Source organism: Microcaecilia unicolor, chromosome 11, assembly GCF_901765095.1.
Source record: "Microcaecilia unicolor chromosome 11, aMicUni1.1, whole genome shotgun sequence".
In the NCBI taxonomy this organism is placed as follows: Eukaryota; Metazoa; Chordata; class Amphibia; order Gymnophiona; family Siphonopidae; genus Microcaecilia; species Microcaecilia unicolor.
In genome coordinates this window covers 1,730,428-1,749,394 of record NC_044041.1, presented here as the reverse complement: position 1 = coordinate 1,749,394, position 18,967 = coordinate 1,730,428, and the positions used below count along the sequence as shown (strand labels likewise).

The 18,967-nt window shown below is 43.7% G+C and overlaps 1 protein-coding gene across 1 annotated transcript in view; it reads right to left on the bottom strand.

Annotated features, from left to right (window-relative positions):
- Positions 1-18,967, bottom strand: part of LOC115479877 — a 91,873-nt gene that overhangs the window by 36,296 nt on the left and 36,610 nt on the right. Inside the window, exons 6-10 of the mRNA XM_030218176.1 lie at positions 17,981-18,106; positions 11,549-11,800; positions 11,376-11,438; positions 5,437-5,532; positions 4,097-4,198 (exon numbers count right to left, since the gene is read on the bottom strand). Of these exons, the coding sequence (XP_030074036.1) occupies positions 4,097-4,198; positions 5,437-5,532; positions 11,376-11,438; positions 11,549-11,800; positions 17,981-18,106 (639 nt within the window). The remainder of the gene's footprint in view (positions 1-4,096; positions 4,199-5,436; positions 5,533-11,375; positions 11,439-11,548; positions 11,801-17,980; positions 18,107-18,967) is intronic.

Below are 18,967 nucleotides of genomic sequence, written 5' to 3'. Positions count from 1 at the left end.
GACGGGAACACGGTCCTTGCTGCTGGGAGAAAGACACACCAGCATCTCTTGAATGGAGGGGGTACGGTCCTCCCAGCGCTGACGCTTCTCGGGTGCCAAATCCCTCGACGTCCCGGAACTCTCGGCACCATGTGTCAAGGATGACCAATGCTGATGCTTCTTGGTCTTCGCCTGAAGCTTGGCATTGAGGCTCTCGGTGCCGATCTTGAATCCTCACGCCGCCTCAGGGTTGGGTCAGACACAGGGCAGTCCCAGGGGCCCTGCACAGCAGTAGGCATTGAGACAGGTGGAGACCCACTTGATGCACTACTGCTCCCAGTGTCAATAGGTCTAAGAGCAGCCATGTTGACCGAGGCTCCCAATGCCGGTGCAGTACTCAATAATAGGAAGTTGTCCAGACCTTCTTGAAATGACTTAAGAAAATGTGGGAGGGTGATTCAGGAAGCCATATTTAGGCTCCTAGATAGGAAGCTGAAATCCAGATCCTCCAGGGTCACATTTTCAGAGATGCTCCCCATTCCACACGCATGATCCAAAAGGCAGGTAGAGCTCCAAAGTCTCAATACGTAGTTGAGACAATGGTGCAGGGATGAGGGATTTAAATTTGTTAGGAACTGAGCAACATTCTAGAGCAGGGGGAAGCTTTTCCAAAAGGATGGGCTCCACCTTAACCAGGACGGAACTAGGCTGCTGGCACTAACATTTAAAAAGGAGATAGAGCAGCTTTTAAACTAGAATAGGGGGAAAAATCACACAGTCACTCAGGAGTGCATGGCTCGGTATGGAGTATCCTTGAAGGATACTATCGGAACAGGATCTTTAGGGAATCCCCATAGAGAGGTTTCATAATGGTGAAAGAATGCCATGATTGTTTAATGTGAGAACAGAGTAAATGATGCAAATTATCCCCGTCAACTTCTAAGCAGCTTGTAGATGCACGGAAAATATCTATATACAAATGCTAGACGCCTAAAAAATAAGACGGGAGAGTTGGCATATATAGCACTAAATAAAGAGGTAGATATATCAGGCATCTCAGAGACCTGGCGGAAGGACGACAATCAATGGGACACTGTGTTAGAAGGGTACAAATTATATCGGAATGATAGAGTGGATCAAATTGGAGGGGGGGGGGGTGCTGTGCTATATGTTAACGAGGGAATTAAATCAAACAAAATAAACATTCTACATGAAACAGATAGTGTGGAATCATTATGGATAGAAATTCCATGTGTGAAGGGAAGGAGCATACTGGTAGGGCTGTACTACCATCCACTGAGAAAGAATGAACAGTCAGATGAAATAATGTTGACAGAAATGAGGAAAGCTGGCAAACTGGGCAACAGTATTATAATGAGTGATCTGGAAATTGGAACTACAAGTAAGGTGATTAAATTTGCACATGACACAAAACTATTCAAAGTTGTCAAAACACATGCGGATTGTGAAAAATTGCAGTAAGACCAGGCATCCAAATGGCAGATGAAATTTAAAATAGACAAATGGAACACGATGCATTTTTGGAAGTATAATCAGAATCCTAGTTACCTGATGCTAGGGTTCACTTTAGGAGTCAACACTCATTAAAAGATCTAGGTATCATTGTAGACAATATGCTGAAATCTTCTGCCCAGTGTGTGGTAGTAGGCAAAAAAGCAAACAGGATGCTAGGAATTATTAGGAAAGGGATGGTAAATAAGACAGAGAATACTATAATGACTCTGTATCGTTCACTTTGAGCATTGCGTTCAGTTCTGGTAGCTGTATCTTTAAAAAGATACAGTAGAATTAGAAAAGATTTTTAAAAAAAGCAACCAAATGATTAAGGGGAAGGAACTCAGCTTGGAAAAGAGACAGATGAGGGGAGATATGATTGAGGTCTACAAAATCCTGAGTGGTGTGGAGTGGGTGGAGGTGAATCAATTTTTCACATTCAAAAAGTACAAAGACCAGGGGACACTCGAAGAAGTTACATGGAAACACTTTTAAAACAAATAGGAGGAAATATTGTTTCACTCAAAGAATTGTTAAGCTCTGGAACTCTTTGCCGGTTAGCATATCTGGGTTTTAAAAAGGTTTGGACAAGTTCCTGGAGGAAAAGCCCATAGTCTGCTATTGAGACAGACATGAGGAAGCCACTGCTTGTCCTAGAATTGGTGGCATGGAATGTTGCTACTATTCGTGTTTCTGAAAGGTACTTGTGGCCACTGAGTTAGATGGACCATTGGTCTGACCCAGTGTGGCTATTCTTATGTACTTATGTTAATAGATTGAGGACAAGTGCTAGATGTAGTCTACTTGAATTTCAGCAAAGCCTGACACAGTTCCTCATAGGAGGTTCTGCAATATACTTGACAGGCTGAAGTTAGGACCCAAATGGGTGAACTAGGTTAGAAACTGACAGACAGATGCCAGAGGGTGGGTCCCCGCAGGTTCTGTCCTCATCTGTGGAAGCCCTGAACACTTATGATCTTATATTTAAATCTTTGCATTAAAGTATAAAAAGGAACAATATTCTGTAGAACTGTTTTCTATTTGTGATTTATAAACAACAACAATAAAGAGCAACTATAATAACCCCCTCCCCTATCAACTTCTACTACCCCAAGGAACCGTAATCCACCCTGTTAAAATGTACAGGAGTACAAATATAACCCGCTCTGTATGTCCTAATGGGGGAGAAATATGCCCATGAAGCACTGTTATTATTGATCCACAAATTACAAAATCATAAGTCATAAACAGTCTCAGGATTGAGTCTAGTTTTCCGACCTTCCACAGTCCTTTCTGCGATAGCAAATGTCTTCTCAGATGATGTGCTGGTAGCAGGAATGCACAGGACCCCCCCACCCCCCCACCCCCACCCCCGTGCAAATTTTGCCAGTTGTGGCAATACTTTTGCTTGTTTTTTCCAAAAAATGAAAACGTGGTCGTCTGCATCACTCGAACATAAATAAGTGTCCAATAACAGCCTTCAAAGTAGAGAATGACATGGGGACAAAGTTTGCCCTCGTCCCCATGGACTCTGTCTCAGTCCTCGCCCCACAGGCTCTGCTCCCGTCCCTGCGGTTACCGTGGGTCCCCATGTCATTCTCTAGCACACAGTATTTGAGGTGTGGTCGCATCATGGAGCAATACAAAGGCATTTTAATATTCTCATTTTTGCTTTCCATTCCTTTCCTAAAAATTCCTAACATTATATGCTTTCTTAGCTGCTTCTGCAAACAGAGCAGAAGGTTTCAACATACCATGAACGATGACACCTAGATCCTTTTCCTGGGCCTCTTCTCACTTCTGTCTATGTCACATGTCTAGTGGTTTAAAAGCCGTAAATATCTATAAAGCACTGCAATCAGGTGTTTAGTAAATTGGCAATCCTTGCCAAGTCTTCCAAGCACGTGGGTTCACCTACTAGCTTCGGTTTCATGTGCCTGCTGGTTAAACAGTGCACCAGTTGAATGTAAGAAAAATGATGAGTGAGGGCAGCTGATAATCTCGCCTCAAACCCTCAAAGGAAAGCAAGACAGAATCCTCAATCAGCTGCTCTCATCTATCCAAACCCTGCTCCTACCACTGAAAGAGAGACCAGGCCCAAAAGGGGGGTTAAAACGGAAAGGAGTAATCTAATGACTCCTTCAAGAATTCTTTAAAAAGGTAGGTGTTCAATTTCTTCCTGAAAGAAAAATAACCTGAAAATCAGGAGGACTCAGCATCCCAGATGTGTAATGTCTGCTCCCAAAGAACTGTGCTTTGTAGGTAGGTATCGCAATAGATATCCAAAGCTTATAGCGGTGGTTCTGAAACCATTCAACTGCCCCCTCGCCTGCACTGCTTTACAGTACAATTCAAAATTAGGCACTCCCAAGCCTCCCATCTTCCGATCATGAAAGAAGATTTTCCGAGAAAAATGAGGTTTGTTATTAGCCCACAATCTTGGAGCATAGGGAGAAAACATTTAGGCAGTGCTAGGATAACAAATGAAAAAGATATAAAAACCTAGACAAAGCATTCATCTTTACAGCACCTTCTGTGCTGTTTAGTGTTTATCACTGCTGTGCACTAAAGACATCAGACACAGGGGCTCTCATTTTCTCACCTTCTCCTTGGCCTCCTGCTTCAGCTCTCCAGCCAGATGCTTAATGGCATCTTTCTGCAGCCGCATTTGCTCTGACAGTTCTGTTATTTCAGCATCTTTTGCCTGACCAGAGAAGTAAAATGCATTATAAGATTTCACCTAATAACCCACTGGCAGTCCCTCTTCTTTACATAGTAACATAGTAAATGACGACAGATAAAGACCTGTACGGTCCATCCGGTCTGCCCAGCTCACTTTACATGTTATGTGATACTTTATATGTATACCCGAGTTTGATTTGTCCTTGTCTCTTTCTTACCATTTTACTCTCTCAAGCTCTCTTGCTCCATCAGTCTTACATGTCCTTTCTCGCACAATTTCTCTGCATCTTTCTGTGCCTCTTTCTCTATGGATCTAATTCTACAACCGGGCCCCGTGGATATGTGTTGGGAGCCTTTTCTAAACCCGATATCAGCCTGCCTAACATTTAAAGAGACCCAGTGTAACTGCAGCACCTAGATGTGGCAAGGACACAAATAAGTTACCCGTGTAACTGGGAGCCCCCCCCCCTTATATGTTACAGATTTTAAATTCACCAAAGCTCTCTATACCAAAATAAGTGAACTTTGACAAAACAGACACAATTTTAACTGCAATGTATATATTCTCTAATTTCCATGTTTATTTAAAATGGCTCCTCTTGAACAGAGCAATGAATATGCGAACATTTTAGGTGCTACAATTGATATATAAGCAATAGAAGATTGAACTGCTTTAGCACATACCAATCGCTGCCATGCTGAAACATCATTTTTGTGTGTCTGCTCAATTTCCTGACTATTTTACTCTCTGTTTACACATGCCAGAGGTGTGCAAACGTGGATCCAAGTTTCTAGAATTACCTTTCATATTTTCTCTCCCAATATACTGTCTTCCCCTATACAAACAGTTGCAATAAAACTGCTTTACCACAGTGCACCATGTTTGGTACATCTTGGTCACAGATCATGAAAATGTTCTGGTACGTTGTATGTTTAAGGAGTAAACATGACTTTTGGCACTGAAGTCTGTAGACAGATTGTGGCCATCGGCAGCGGTTTACTTCCATAACTTTTCTACCACCTTGGCCTTCGATTCCTTTAGGATCTCAGGAGCTAGGCCGTGTCAGGCCAGCTTGGTGCCTAGATGAGATGTAGTGGAAGAGGTGCTGGAGGTTCAGTCTAGGGGCACATTCCCAATGTCCCTGCACAGTGTTAAGGTAAATATTTTAGACAAAAATCCTATAGCAAAGAAATTCTAACAAGCATTTTGCGTGGTCCTTACTCAGCCTTCTCCTCCTCCTCTCCATAACAAATACTCACCTTCAGCGATTCTAGCAGTCTGTCTATTTCCTTCTTAAAGGAGGTGGCCTGTTCTTTCAATGCGTGGGCTTTTAGCTGCTCCACAGTCTCTGCAAACTGAAAGAAGAGTTGCTCAGACCACATTTTTCAAAGCTCTGTTCAGCTTGATTCTGCCCAATTCCCTTGAGAATAGCTCTCTCAGCCTATCAGATAACTGCCACATGGCTGGGGATTTCACTCCTGGAGGCTTATATCCCAGCCCATATTCAAAGGAATGGCACCTAGCCAGTTAAATATCCTCAAGCTGGATGTGCACCAATATTCAGCGGGAGATAACCAACTATCTCCCACTGAAAATCCCAGTTGATGACTAGACCACTCAGTGGCTATCTTGCTTGACACAGCCAGTTACCTTAAATTTAGAGGCCAGATAGACCTGCGTAAGTAGCAGGTCTATGTTTGGCCGCTATAACTTAGACAGTCAGCCGATGAATATCAGTGTAAACAAACATGGCGAGACCCAGTGATTGTGCTAAGGTTAATAGTAGTGCCAGGAATATGCTGAATAACAGGGGGGGGGGGGGGGCTAGGATTGACCCTTGTGGCACTTTCTCTCACCTGAGGCAGGTAAGAAAGAGTCAGAGGCAGAGTTTTCAAAGTGTACTGTAAGTAAGAGGAAAATCAGTCATGGATAATATCCAAGTCCAATTTGGTATAACTGGTGAAGTAGGATTGAACTAGATCGAATGCTGCTGATAGGTGTAATGACAAAAGGATGCATCGTAGTTTGTCTAGGTGGTAATAGATGTAGGTGGTAATGGCTAATAGGGCTGTTTCAGTACTGTCAAGTGGGCAAAAGATGGTCTGATTTGGGGGTAAATTCGGTGATCTGTAGAAGGACTATGGATTCTGTAATTTTTGCAATAAATTCAACATTGGCTATGAAGTGAAAGTTTGCCGGATTGCTAATGGAGTGAGTGGTATCTTTGATTTTTGGGTGAATAATGGCTGCCTTCCAACTATCAAGAACATTTCCTGTAGAGAGGCTGAGGGAAATCACTGAATGTATGTATGGAAGAACTGTGGCCAGGAATTGCTTAGAAACATGACGGCAGATAAAGGCCAAATAGCCCATCCAGTCTGCCCATCCTCCGTAATCACCAACTCTTCCTTTTTCTAAGGGATCCCACATGCTTGTCCCACGTTTCTTAAATTCTGATACAGTCCTGGTCTCCACAACCTCTACTGGGAGGCCATTCCACACTTCCACCACCCTTTCCATGAACGAATACTTTCTTAGATTCCTCCTAAGCCTATTTCCTCATAAGTTTATTGTATGCCCCCTCATTCCAGAGTTTTCCTTCATTTGAAAAATGCTCTCTTCCAGTACATTAATGTCCCTGAGATATCGCCTCTCTCCCTCCTCTCTGCCAGCGGATACATGTTGAGGTTCCTGAGCCTGTCCCTATATGTTTTATGGAAAAACAACAAAGCAGATCAGTAGAAGAAAAACAAATTTATTGAACGAAAACCAAATAATCAAATCAGCCCAACACAGGCCGTGTTTCACCCAGCAGGGCTGTGTCAGGGGCTACAAGATAAATGCCTGTCACGATCTCAGGTTCAAAACATACAGTCACTAGAACGTGAGCCCTTAGGCTGCTGTCAAGGAGTGGCAGCAGCAGGCAGAAACCCCCAGCCAGGACTGGGCAAACAAGCAAAGCCGGAGCTGGAATCTTGGAATGGACTTGGCCACATTGACAGGACTGGAACTGCAGCTGTAGGCAGACAATGCTGGAACCACAGGACTGGGATAACAGGAGGCAATCAGGACTGGGGCAGCTCCGGGTTTCACCCACTCTGACCACCGTTCCCCAGAGATTGAGCCCCTAGTTGCGGGCGGCCTGCAGGACTTACAGGATGGAGTTGGACTGGATCAGGATTCAAAGACAGACTAGGCAGACAGGGCGTACATAAAGGCTTGGCAGGAGCAAGGGTTCAGGATATACACACAAGCTGGGCAGGAGCAGGGTTCAGGATATACACACAAGCTGGGCAGGAGCAGGGTTCAGGATGTACACACAAGCTGGGCAGGAGCAGGGTTCAGGATGTACACACAAGCTGGGCAGGAGCAGGGTTCAGGATGTACACACAAGCTGGGCAGAAGCAGGGTTCAGGATATACACACAAGCTGGGCAGAAGCAGGGGTACCAGAGGGAAGAAAGCTAAAAGCAGACAGGGTAGAACAAGAGCAGACCACCTGCACAGCAGAGAGCTAATTAGGGACAATGCTGGCTACTGCAGACACTCAGAATGACAGACCAGAGCTCCACACACAGGCAACAGAACAGAACCAAGACTGAAGGCTGACAAGCCGCCACAAACAGGGACACGTAGGTACAGACACAAGAATCAAGGCTGAAGGCTGCAGGCAGCTACAAACAGGAACACAGACAGTGTACAAGGCAAAACAGAAGGACTGGAAGCCCACAGACAAGAGCAAGGCAAAGCAGAAGGGCAAGAGCCCACAGTACAAGGCTAGGTAAACCTAGGGTTACCATATTTTGTCCTCTTAAAAAGAGGACACATGTCCCACCCCTGTCCCGCCCTTTTCGCATTCTTTGTGAGTTCGTTCCCTCAGAGTTCCGCCCTCGAGGAAATAATGTCAGAAGGCGGGACTCTGTGGAACAAACTCACGTCACGAAGGAAGAATAAAGACGGGCAGGGCTTTGAAATGACGCGGCCGCCGCTGGGACGGAGGTAAATTAAAGATTTAAACCCCCAAGGGCGGCGCAGGGCAGATAGTAAGTAAGGGAAGGGAAGACCCACGGCGCCACTCGTCCGCCCGCCCAGAAATTCAGACAAACGGGCGGGCGGCCAAAACCCCCCGGACATGTCCTCAAAAAGAGGACATGTCCGAGGAAATCCGGACATATGTTAACCCTAGGTAAACCGTGCAACAGCACACTGACTAACCTGACGACCCTTGGCAATACAAAGGCCCTGAATGCAAGTACACCACTTCCTTATAAAGACTCTCACTGATGATGTCACCTACTGCAGGACAGGAGCACGGAACACACTGACACCAAAGAGAGGCTTGGAACACACAGGAAGTGAGCACACAGGAAAGACAGACAGAAGCCATCTTGGAAGCTGAACATCGGGAAATAAGGTGAGTAAAAGAGGAGTCACGACCTTCTTGGCAACATTTCTGAAGGCTCAACATGAAGACCGCCAAGCATCTCCTGCACATACATACTCCCACTGAAGTCAAGTGGGCAAAATGGTGGCCATTCCCACACACAGAAACAGGCTTGCAGGAGGCTGATGTCCCTGGCCACGAATCAATGGGAGCTGCGAGCTGCTACTTACCCCTGGTTCTGGCAGATAGGTCGGCAATAGAGGCAGCAGTGCGTGAATGCTTGTCTGTCTTGTGTTTTACTTGATCATATGTTTTGATTTAACATTTAAAGCCAAGAAGAGCAGAATGATACACTTTGGGTGCAGAAATCAAAAGGAGATGTACCAGATAGGAGAGATTGATAAACACAGCTCACAAGAGTGACCTTAGGGTGACAGTGTCTGAGGATCTCAAGGTGGTGGTCATGGCTAGAAGGATGCTAGGCTGCATAGAGACGGATAAAACCAGCAGAAGAAAGGAGGTATTGATGCCCCTGCACAAGTCATTGGGGAAACCCCACGTGGAGTACTGTGTTCAGTTTTGGAGGCCATATCTTGCTAAGGATGTAAAAAGACGAAGCAGTTCAGAGAAAAGTGATGAAAATGGTATGGGGTTTACAACACAAGACGTATGAGGACCTGGAGGAAAGGAGAGACAGGGGTGATTTGATATAGACATTCACATATTTGAAAGGTATTAATCTACCAGAGACGGGAAAATGGTAAAACTAGAGGACATGAATTGAGGTTGCAGGGGGGCTGACTCAGAAATAATGTCACAGAGGGGGTGGTAGATACCTGGAATGCCCTCCCGTGGAGATGAAAACAGTTACGGAATTCAAAGATGCGTGGGATAAAGACAAAGGAATCCTGTATGGAAGACACGAACAAAAGAAGCTTAGTGATGATTCAATGGCAACAGCAGTAATTATAGGGCAAAGCCAGTGCTGGGCAGACTTTTATGGTCTGTGCCCTGATCATGACTGGAAAGACTTGGATGGGGCTTCGATGAAAACTTCTTTCAGTAGGTGGAGAACAAGGCCAGTGCTGGGCATATTTCTATGGTCTGTGCCCCGAAAATGACAAGGACAAATCCAAATCAAGTATAAGTATGTAGTATCAAATCATACCTTAGTCTGGATGGACCGTATAGGTCTTTATCTGCCCTCATCTACTATGTTACTATGTTGGAGTGGAGGAGTGGCCTAGCGGTTAGGGTGGTGGACTCTGGTCCTGTGGAACTGAGGAACTGATTTTGATTCCCACTTCAGGCACAGGCAGCTCCTTGTGACTCTGGGCAAGTCACTTAACCCTCCATTGCCCCATGTAAGCCGCATTGAGCCTGCCATGAGTGGGAAAGCACAAATGTAACAAAAATAAAATAGATACTATTGGAGATTCTACGTGGAATGTTGCTACTGTTGGAGATTCTACATGGAATGTTGCTATTCCACTAGCAACATTCCATGTAGAAGGCTGCGCAGGCTTCTGTTTCTGTGAGTCACTGACTCACAGAAGCAGAAGCCTGCGCGGCCACATTGGTGATCTGCAAGGGCCGACTTCTACATGGAATGTTGCTAGTGGAATAGCAACATTCCATGTAGAATCTCAAATAGTAGCAACAGTGGAGGAGTGGCCTAGTGGTTAGGGTGGTGGACTTTGGGCCTGGGGAACTGAGGAACTGAGTTCAATTCCCACTTCAGGCACAGGCAGCTCCTTGTGACTCTGAGCAAGTCACTTAACCCTCCATTGCCCCATGTAAGCCGCATTGAGCCTGCCATGAGTGGGAAAGCACGGGGTACAAATGTAACAAAAATAAAATAGATACTATTGGAGATTCTACATGGAATGTTGCTATTCCACTAGCAACATTCCATGTAGAAGGCTGTGCAGGCTTCTGTTTCTGTGAGTCTGACGTCCTGTGAGTCTCTAATAGTAGAAACATTCCACGTAGAATCTCCAATAGTAGCAACATTCCATGTAGAAGTCGGCCCTTGCAGATCACCAATGTGGCCGCGCAGGCTTCTGCTTCTGTGAGTCTGACGTCCTGCACGTACATCAGACTCACAGAAACAGAAGCCTGCGCAGCCTTCTACATGGAATGTTGCTAGTGGAATAGCAACATTCCATGTAGAATCTCAAATAGTAGCAACAGTGGAGTCGTGGTTAGGGTGGTGGACTTTGGTCCTGGGGAACTTAGTTGGATTCCCACTTCAGGCACAGGCAGCTCCTTGTGACTCTGGGCAAGTCACTTAACCCTCCATTGCCCCATGTAAGCCGCATTGAGCCTGCCATGAGTGGGAAAGCGCAGGGTACAAATGTAACAAAAAATAAAATAAACTAGGCACAAAATATACACCTATGTGATTCACAGCCTAGTGGCCCTTTTATAAAATGTTTTCCCTAAGTTGAAATGTATTGAAGTTTTAAAGTAACATTTAGAAACAATCTAAACAAACACATGTCGAGTTGTTGACAACTGACCCCCTACACACCCTATCACATGGTGTCTCACTAGGCGTAAGGGAAAACCTGTACAAGAGGCACCTAGAGGTGAAGCATTAAGTCAGTGGTTGACACACGGCACATAAAGTAAAATGAAAAGAAAGATTTGCCTTCTAGAATATAAGACAGCTACGCAGTTGGATGATTTGCCATTTGATGTGTGTACACTGCAAGAACAAATCTTTTTCTTTGTAAAGGGTGAGAACTGAGGTAGTGTCTAATAAGACCACAATCAGCTCAAAGTGAGCCCAGACTATGCCAGCGATACCCACCTGCTGAAATTCTTGCTGTAAGGCGCTGTTCAGCTCCTCCATCTGCTGCGTCATCTGATGCCCCTACAAGCCCAAGAAATGATGCACGATTAGTTTGTGTGTGCCTTGAGGAGCTGCGGGTACAGAAGAGCTCTGCCAGGAGGAGAAGAAAGTTGGAAGCAGGGAGACCCTACCTTCTCCTGCTGGTTTTCCTCCTGGAGCTGAAGCAGCTTGCGGCTGTGCTCTTGTTTTAGGGTTTCCAGGGCTGAAGCCTGGGCTTCCTTCTCTCTGCTCAAGGAGGCCACTGCCTCTCGAAGGCGCAATACTTCCAGCTCCTTCTCAGACAGAATTTTTTCCAGAGCAGAGACTTTCCTGCCCTGGGCGGTCACTGTCTGCATCTGCTGATCCAATGCCTCCTTTCGTTCACTGGCTGTTGCTGATGGACTCTAAATAGAAATGAGAAGAATCAGAATTAAAACTCCAGTGGTCAGAGACCCACAAGTCTCACTGCAGCTTTCTTATGAACTGAGCTAGGAGAGAAAGAAAAAACAATTCCCCCCAAAATCTGGTGAAAACAAACTGCAAAAAGTAACAAATTGTACTTCCATCACTCATAATGTATTGTAAGCCACACTGAGCCCGCAAAAAGGTGGGAAAATGTGGGATACAAATGCAATAAATAATAATTATAATAGTTTAGTCCTTGGGGGAATTCTTTACAGAAGATTTTGTTTCCACAGCCTTTTCTATTCATGTTTTTCCCTTCCTGGAGGTGCAGGGAATTGAAACGGGTAAACAAAGGTGCTTTTGCAAATGCATCACTCTTCCTCCTAAAGCATTTGAAGAAATTTCTTCAGGGATGGTCTAATATGGGGACTTTACCACCATCTTGAAGGATAAGATGGGAGGTAATTAATAAATGGATGGCCGATAGTGGTTCTGTTGATTTCTTAAGTTAAATTCAACAAATTCTTCTTTATCTTTTCGTCTCCCCTCCTCCACCTTGTCAGCTTGAGTGCTTTATTCTATGGGGGTAATTTTTTTCTTACTTTTATTGAATTTATCTATTCTTATATCTCACAATTATCCAAAAACAAGTTTCGATTCAATGTGGCTTACATTAATCGGAAGGGATTACAGTGTTAGTATTCGATTACATGGTGCTTTTTGACATATGAAGTTAACCATAGTCTTTCTGAATAGATAAGTTTTTAGTCCTTTTCTAAACTGGAGATAGTTGTTGATGCTTCTTTTTTTTTCCACTTTAAATATTTTTATTAATGAAGCAACTTACAATATTCAACATTCAATACAATACAGATAATGCCAAGTTGTCCTAAAATACTGGACATCCCTGTAACAGAAAAGAACAAAACAACAACCCAGTCACCCTTATGATGAAAATTGAACTATCAACTCCCAATCACTATAAACAAGGGTCTACACCCTCAGCTCTGTCCTACCCCCTTAAATTTGTTCAAGCATATAATTGCCTCACTTCCCCCTCTAGCCCTCCTCTTCCGTTCCTCCCTTCCCTACCGCCCCCTCCCTCCCTTCCTCTCCCCCTCCCCAACTACCACCCGTTCCTATCAAAGTTTGATTGTCCCCACCCATTCTTGCAGTCTAGACCATCCTCTCTTGTGCCGTGGCTCCCCATCTCTATGGTATGCCGTTAAGCGCTCCATAGCTATGAGTTGTTCTAATTTTGCTTTCCAATCCCCCAAGGAAGGAGGGCCAGTAACTCGCCACTTCCGAGCTATCAGGCATTTTGCTGCCGCCAGACCCCAATGTAACATTTTCCTCCGTTCCCATGAGTCACTGTCACTATACATCCCCAGCAAGCACACCCGTGGACTACACACCATGGAATCTCCAAACATTCTTACCAATGCTTTCATCACCGCCTCCCAAAACGGTATCAACCAGGGGCAGGACCACCAAATGTGCAGAAATGAGCCCTTGTCTTTACCACATCTCCAGCATCGGTCAGAAGCATTAGGGTACATACCCCTAATTCTCTCAGGAATGTAATACCACCTCGATAGCACCTTGTATGCATTCTCTTGCACTAGAGCGCACGTGGAGGCCTTTTGAACCTCCCCACATATCCTCTCCCATTCCTGATCATTGAAGCAGCAATTTAAGTCTGATTCCCATGCTCCCTTGAAGCGAAAGGGGGCAGGGTCACTGCCTCTCATAAATTTGTATAGCACCGAGATGGATCTAGGCACCCCCCGTAATATACCCCATAAATTCTCCAAGCTGTCCTTATCCTGAGGGCTGCCCCCCCTCCATCCCATTGCTCCCATAAAATACTTAATCTGTAAGTAAGAAAAACGATCTCCTTCGGGGAGTCCATATTGTAACCTCAATTCCTCAAAGCTCTTAATCTGGGCCCCTTGGAACACATCTCGAAAACTCGAAAGGCCCAAGTGATCCCATCGCACAAAAACCCGATTATCCTTCCCGGCCCCGAACTTTGGCTCCCATCTTATCCCCGCCCTAGTGGAGACCACCTCTCCCTGTCCCCACTTCCTCTGAAACTCCTCCCATACAGTCAAAATGTGCCTAAGATATGGGTTATCCACGCCCGCCAACACCCCCACCAATGTTGTTGAAGCTTCTTATGTCCTTGGAGATTGAGTTCCACCATTTAGAGCCCACGTAATTGAATCCAGCCGTGTAGATGGTGTTGCTGAAGTTGGATAGGTGGAGTAGTAAGTAGCTCCTGCTGGGTTTGCATTTCTTGGAGATAGTTCAATCAGGTCTAGCATGTAGTTGGGAGCCATGACAAATAATATTTTGAAAATTACAGTGCTAGTCTTAAAGAATAGTCTAGCCTTAATTTGGAGCCAGTGTAGAGTTGCAAGCAGTGGGGTTACTCTGTCGTATTTTGACATTTTGAATATTTGTCTTGCTACCGTGTTTTGGATGGTCTGCAATGATTTCAGCATGTTTGGAAAAGAGGAACCCGAATTATAGCTACATCATGCAAGGTTCCATGTTAGGAGTCACCGACCAAGAAAGGGATCTAGGTGTCGTCATTGATGATACGTTGAAACCTTCTGCTCAGTGTGCTGCTGCGGCTAAGGAAGAAAATAGAATGTTAGGTATTATTAGGAAAGGAATGGAAAACAAAAATGAGGATGTTATAATGCCCTTGTATCGCTCCATGGTGCGACCGCACCTCAAATATTGTGTTCAATTTGGTCGCCGCATCTCAAAAAAGATATAGTGGAATTAGAAAAGGTACAGAGAAGGGCCACGAAAATGATAAAGGGGATGGGACGACTTCCCTATGAGGAAAGGCTAAAGTGGCTGGGGCTCTTCAGCTTGGAGAAAAGACGACTGAGGGGAGATATGATAGAGGTCTATAAAATAATGAGTGGAGTGGAACGGGTGGACGTGAAGCATCTGTTTACACTTTCCAAAAATACTAGGACTAGGGGGCATGTGATGAAGCTACAAAGTAATAAATTTAAAACGAATCGGAGAAAATTTTTCTTCACTCAATGTGTAATTAAATTCTGGAATTCATTGCCAGAGAATGTGGTAAAGGCGGTTAGCTTAGCAGACTTTAAAAAAAACGTTTGGGTGGCTTCCTAAATGAAAAGTCCATAGACCATTATTAAATTGACTTGGGGAAAATCCACTATTTCTGGGATAAGCAGTATAAAATGTTTTGTACTTTTTTGGGATCTTGCCAGGTATTTGTGACCTGGATTGGCCACTGTTGGAAACAGGATGCTGGGCTTGATGGACCTTTGGTCTGTCCCAGTATGGCAATACTTATGTACTCATATGTACTTATATCCTACATTTGCTGCATTGCAACAGTCTAGTTGTGGTAATATCAGAGATTGGACTATGAGACAATGTTTTTTTGGGGGAAATAGTCTCTGATCCTTCCTAGTTTCATAAGGTTTTAAAGCTCTTTGCTGTCACTGCTGAGACCTGATTTTCGAGAGATAGGTGTTTGGCAAGAATGATTCCTAATATTTTTAGTTGTGGTTCAATGGGTTATTTTGTTTGGTCGATTGTTAGAGTTTGGTGTGGGATTGTGTGGGCTAGATAGAACCAGTATTTTGGTTTTATCTCAATTTAGTTTAAGTTTGAAAACTTTGGCCCATTCTTCCATGAGGTCAATACCTTCTTTTGCCTTATCTGATATCTCTGTGGTATTTTTCTTGAATGGTATACAGATTGTGACATCATCAGCATAGATATATGGATTGAATCCCATTTTCTCCAGTTTCTTTCCAAGTGGTGCCATCATGACGTTAAACATTATTGATGATATGGAGGAGCTCTGTGGTACTCTACATCCTGGGTTTCATGAGGTAGAAAACTGGTTGGACATTTTTACTGTATAGGTTCTGGTCCTTAAAAAGCACTCATCCAGGCTGCCGCTGTACCACTAATTTCCACGTTGTCTAACAGGATTATAAATGTTGAGTGGTCTACTACATCAAAAGCGCTCAACATATCAAACTGTAGTAACAGTATGCTCTGACCTTGGCTTATCAGTCTTCTGAATTTTGTTATGAGCGTGGTTATGACTGTCTCTGTGCTGTAGAGTCTGAATCCTCATTGGGAGCTGTGGAGTATTGAGAATTGTGGCATGTATTCCGTTAGTTGCTGTGCTACTATATTCTCCATCGTTTTGGTCAAAAGTGGTATGGAGGCCACTGGTCTGTAGTTTGTGATGTAATTGATATTTTTCATGGCATTTTTCGGGATTGAGGTGAGTATAATGTTGCCCTTATCCAAGGGGACATGACCATTCAAAAGCATGTATTCTATATGTTCCGTGTCTTGCTTGATAAACCAGTCTGGAGAATCCCTCATCATATAGTTATTGCAGTTGTCTAGTATACAGTTAGCATGTGCATACTTTGTTAGCATTATTTAGACTGAACTGGCTGTGGGTATTTTAGGGAGGACCATATTCTGTCTGCTTTGAAATGATCATTTTCTGTTTCACGCTTGTATAAGAATTCTGTAAGGGATGTTTGCGGTTCATCGAGAGTTGAACTTATTTTCACTATTTTTTGCTGAAAGTATTGTACGAGCTCACTCACTGTTGGTGGAATTTCATTTGAGGTTAGTAGGTTTTGAGTGTATAGTAGGTTGTTCATGAGTTCGTATATTTTTTTCATGTTGTTCCGTTTATTTGTTGTAATATTCTGCTTTTGCTCGCTTTATGTTCTGTTTATCCGTTCTTAGTGCTTTTCGCCATGTGCTTTTGTTCAGTTGTTTTGTTTTTGGACCAGCTTCTTTCCAGTTTCCTGCAGAGTTTAATTTCTATTAACTCATCCTTGAACCAGGGGCATGATTGTTTCTTGCTTCTTGTTTTCGTTTTAAGTGGTGCTATTTTATCCAGTGTGTTTTTGCTTAGTTCATCCCAGTTTCTCATGAAGTGAATGGTGTTGGGTGTTATGTCGGTTTGTTTATTCTGTGCTGTTAGCCAGAAGTTGTTGTTGTCCAGCTTCCCTCTAGTTGTGAAGTTGTGCGTTGTTCTTTGTTCACTTTTCTTACCATTTTCTTCCACTGGAGGGTGAACGTGAGTTTACTATGGTCTGACCATATCACTTCTTCCCATTTATCTAGTTGATGGCCTTTTATGTGGAATGATGATGTAGCTTGGGGTGTTTTGAAGTTCCATTGGTTTAGGAAGGTGATTAGATTTCTGGTATTGGTATCCTGTTGACTTTCTATGTGTACATTGATGTCTCCTAGGAGGAGGAGGAGGAGATCCATGAAATTTGTGCTTGTGTTTGATATGAAATCCATGAAGTTATCTTGAGCATTTGCCCAGTTTTCTGGGGGGCAGTAGAAGAGTATACAGTATAATGGGCTGGATAGTGTTTCATATGATTTTGCATGCTAGGATTTCAATGGTTGGGGATTTATGTTCAGCAATTGGTTTTACTGTGAAGAAGGCTTTGTATATTAAGGCGACCCCTCCTCCTTTCTTTTTGGTTCTGTTGATATGTATGATTTTATATTCTGGAGGGCATATGTTGAGGATAGCTGGGTCATCTCTGTGGTGCAGCCATGTTTCTGTTATGAATAGAAACCCTAGCATTTTCAATCCAGTCTCTGATAATGTTTAACTACTGATCTGACATTTATGTAACCTATCGGTATTGGAACATATGTGTTGTTTTTGGTTCTGATGCACTGTATGTTTTCCAGTTGTCTGTGTATTGTGTATTTTTCTGGGTTTTGTGTCCATTTTATGTATTATTCAATTTTGGTTCCCTGCAATTGGTTGGTATCTTGTTTTCCAGTTCGTTTTGTGGCTTGTGATTTGGCTCTGCTGTTTGGTGATATGGGTGTCTTCTAGCAGAAATGAGTACAGGAATTTTATTCCATTTGTCTTGGCCAGTGACTTGCAGCTCAGTTAACCATATTGGTATCAGGTAGTAACTGAGCCAAGAAGTCAAGTCATCTCCTTGTTTCAAATGTCTGTATTAACTTTTGAAAATTCTGTGTTCAAAAAACTGTATTATTCCAAAATTGTGCAAACTAATTTGTAGGCATTAAGCACCGTTTCTGCTCGATCCTTACAGCATGAGCTATGGCCTGGTACCCAGCTCTGAGCTCTGGATCGGCTTTCTGACCTGTATTGGTGTATCCTTTGCCCTTTGCATCTCTTCAAGCTGAGGTTCGAGTTGCTTATTCTTCTCACATAACTTGCTTCCCTCCACTGTTTTTGCATCTAATTTTTTCTGATACTCCGCCAGGTTCTGCAAGAAATGGAGAAAAGTAAATAGTGGAGTAACACAGGGATTTCGAGTGAACCCATGAGTTTATTTCTAAACACATTTCTAAATGACCTAGACAAGAGAACAAGTAAGGCTATCAAATTTAATGATCACACAAAATTACTTAAATCACAAGCCGGTTGTAAGGAATTGCAAGTGGACTGTGTGATACCAGGGGACTGGGGGCCCAATATTTAAAACAATGCCTGTCTGAGGTAACCAGAAAGTGACACTGAAAATAACCGGGTAGTGTCAAAGTCAAAACCGGCTATTTTAAGCGCTTTCTGGGGCAAGGTTGACACTTAGCCGGTTGAGGGCCGATTTTCAGTAGTTAACTGGCCACATAAAAGTCAGTCCTATCTTTATCCAGTTCTGAATATCGCTGGCTCCATATACCCGGAAATTCAACACCAGAGCCCGGACATAACCTGGCATTGAATTTCCAGCTATGCTGCCAGCTGACCATCGGCCCTGGATGTCTAAATGGCAGCTGAAACTGAAAGTGGAGGAATGTGAAGGGATGCACGAAGGGTAGAATAAAACTAACAAGAGATCAGAAAAGCAGGGGAAGGATCTTGGATACTGAAATCCTCAGAGCTCAATGTGCTGCAAACAAAATGGTAAAATTATGTATAATCATACCTGATAATTTTCTTTCCATTAATCATAGCTGATCAATCCATAGACTGGTGGGTTGTGTCCATCTACCAGCAGGTGGAGATAGAGAGCAAACTTTTGCCTCCCTATATGTGGTCATGTGCTGCCGGAAACTCCTCAGTATGTCGATATCAAAGCTCCATCCGCAGGACTCAGCACTTAGAGAATTACACCCACGAAGGGACA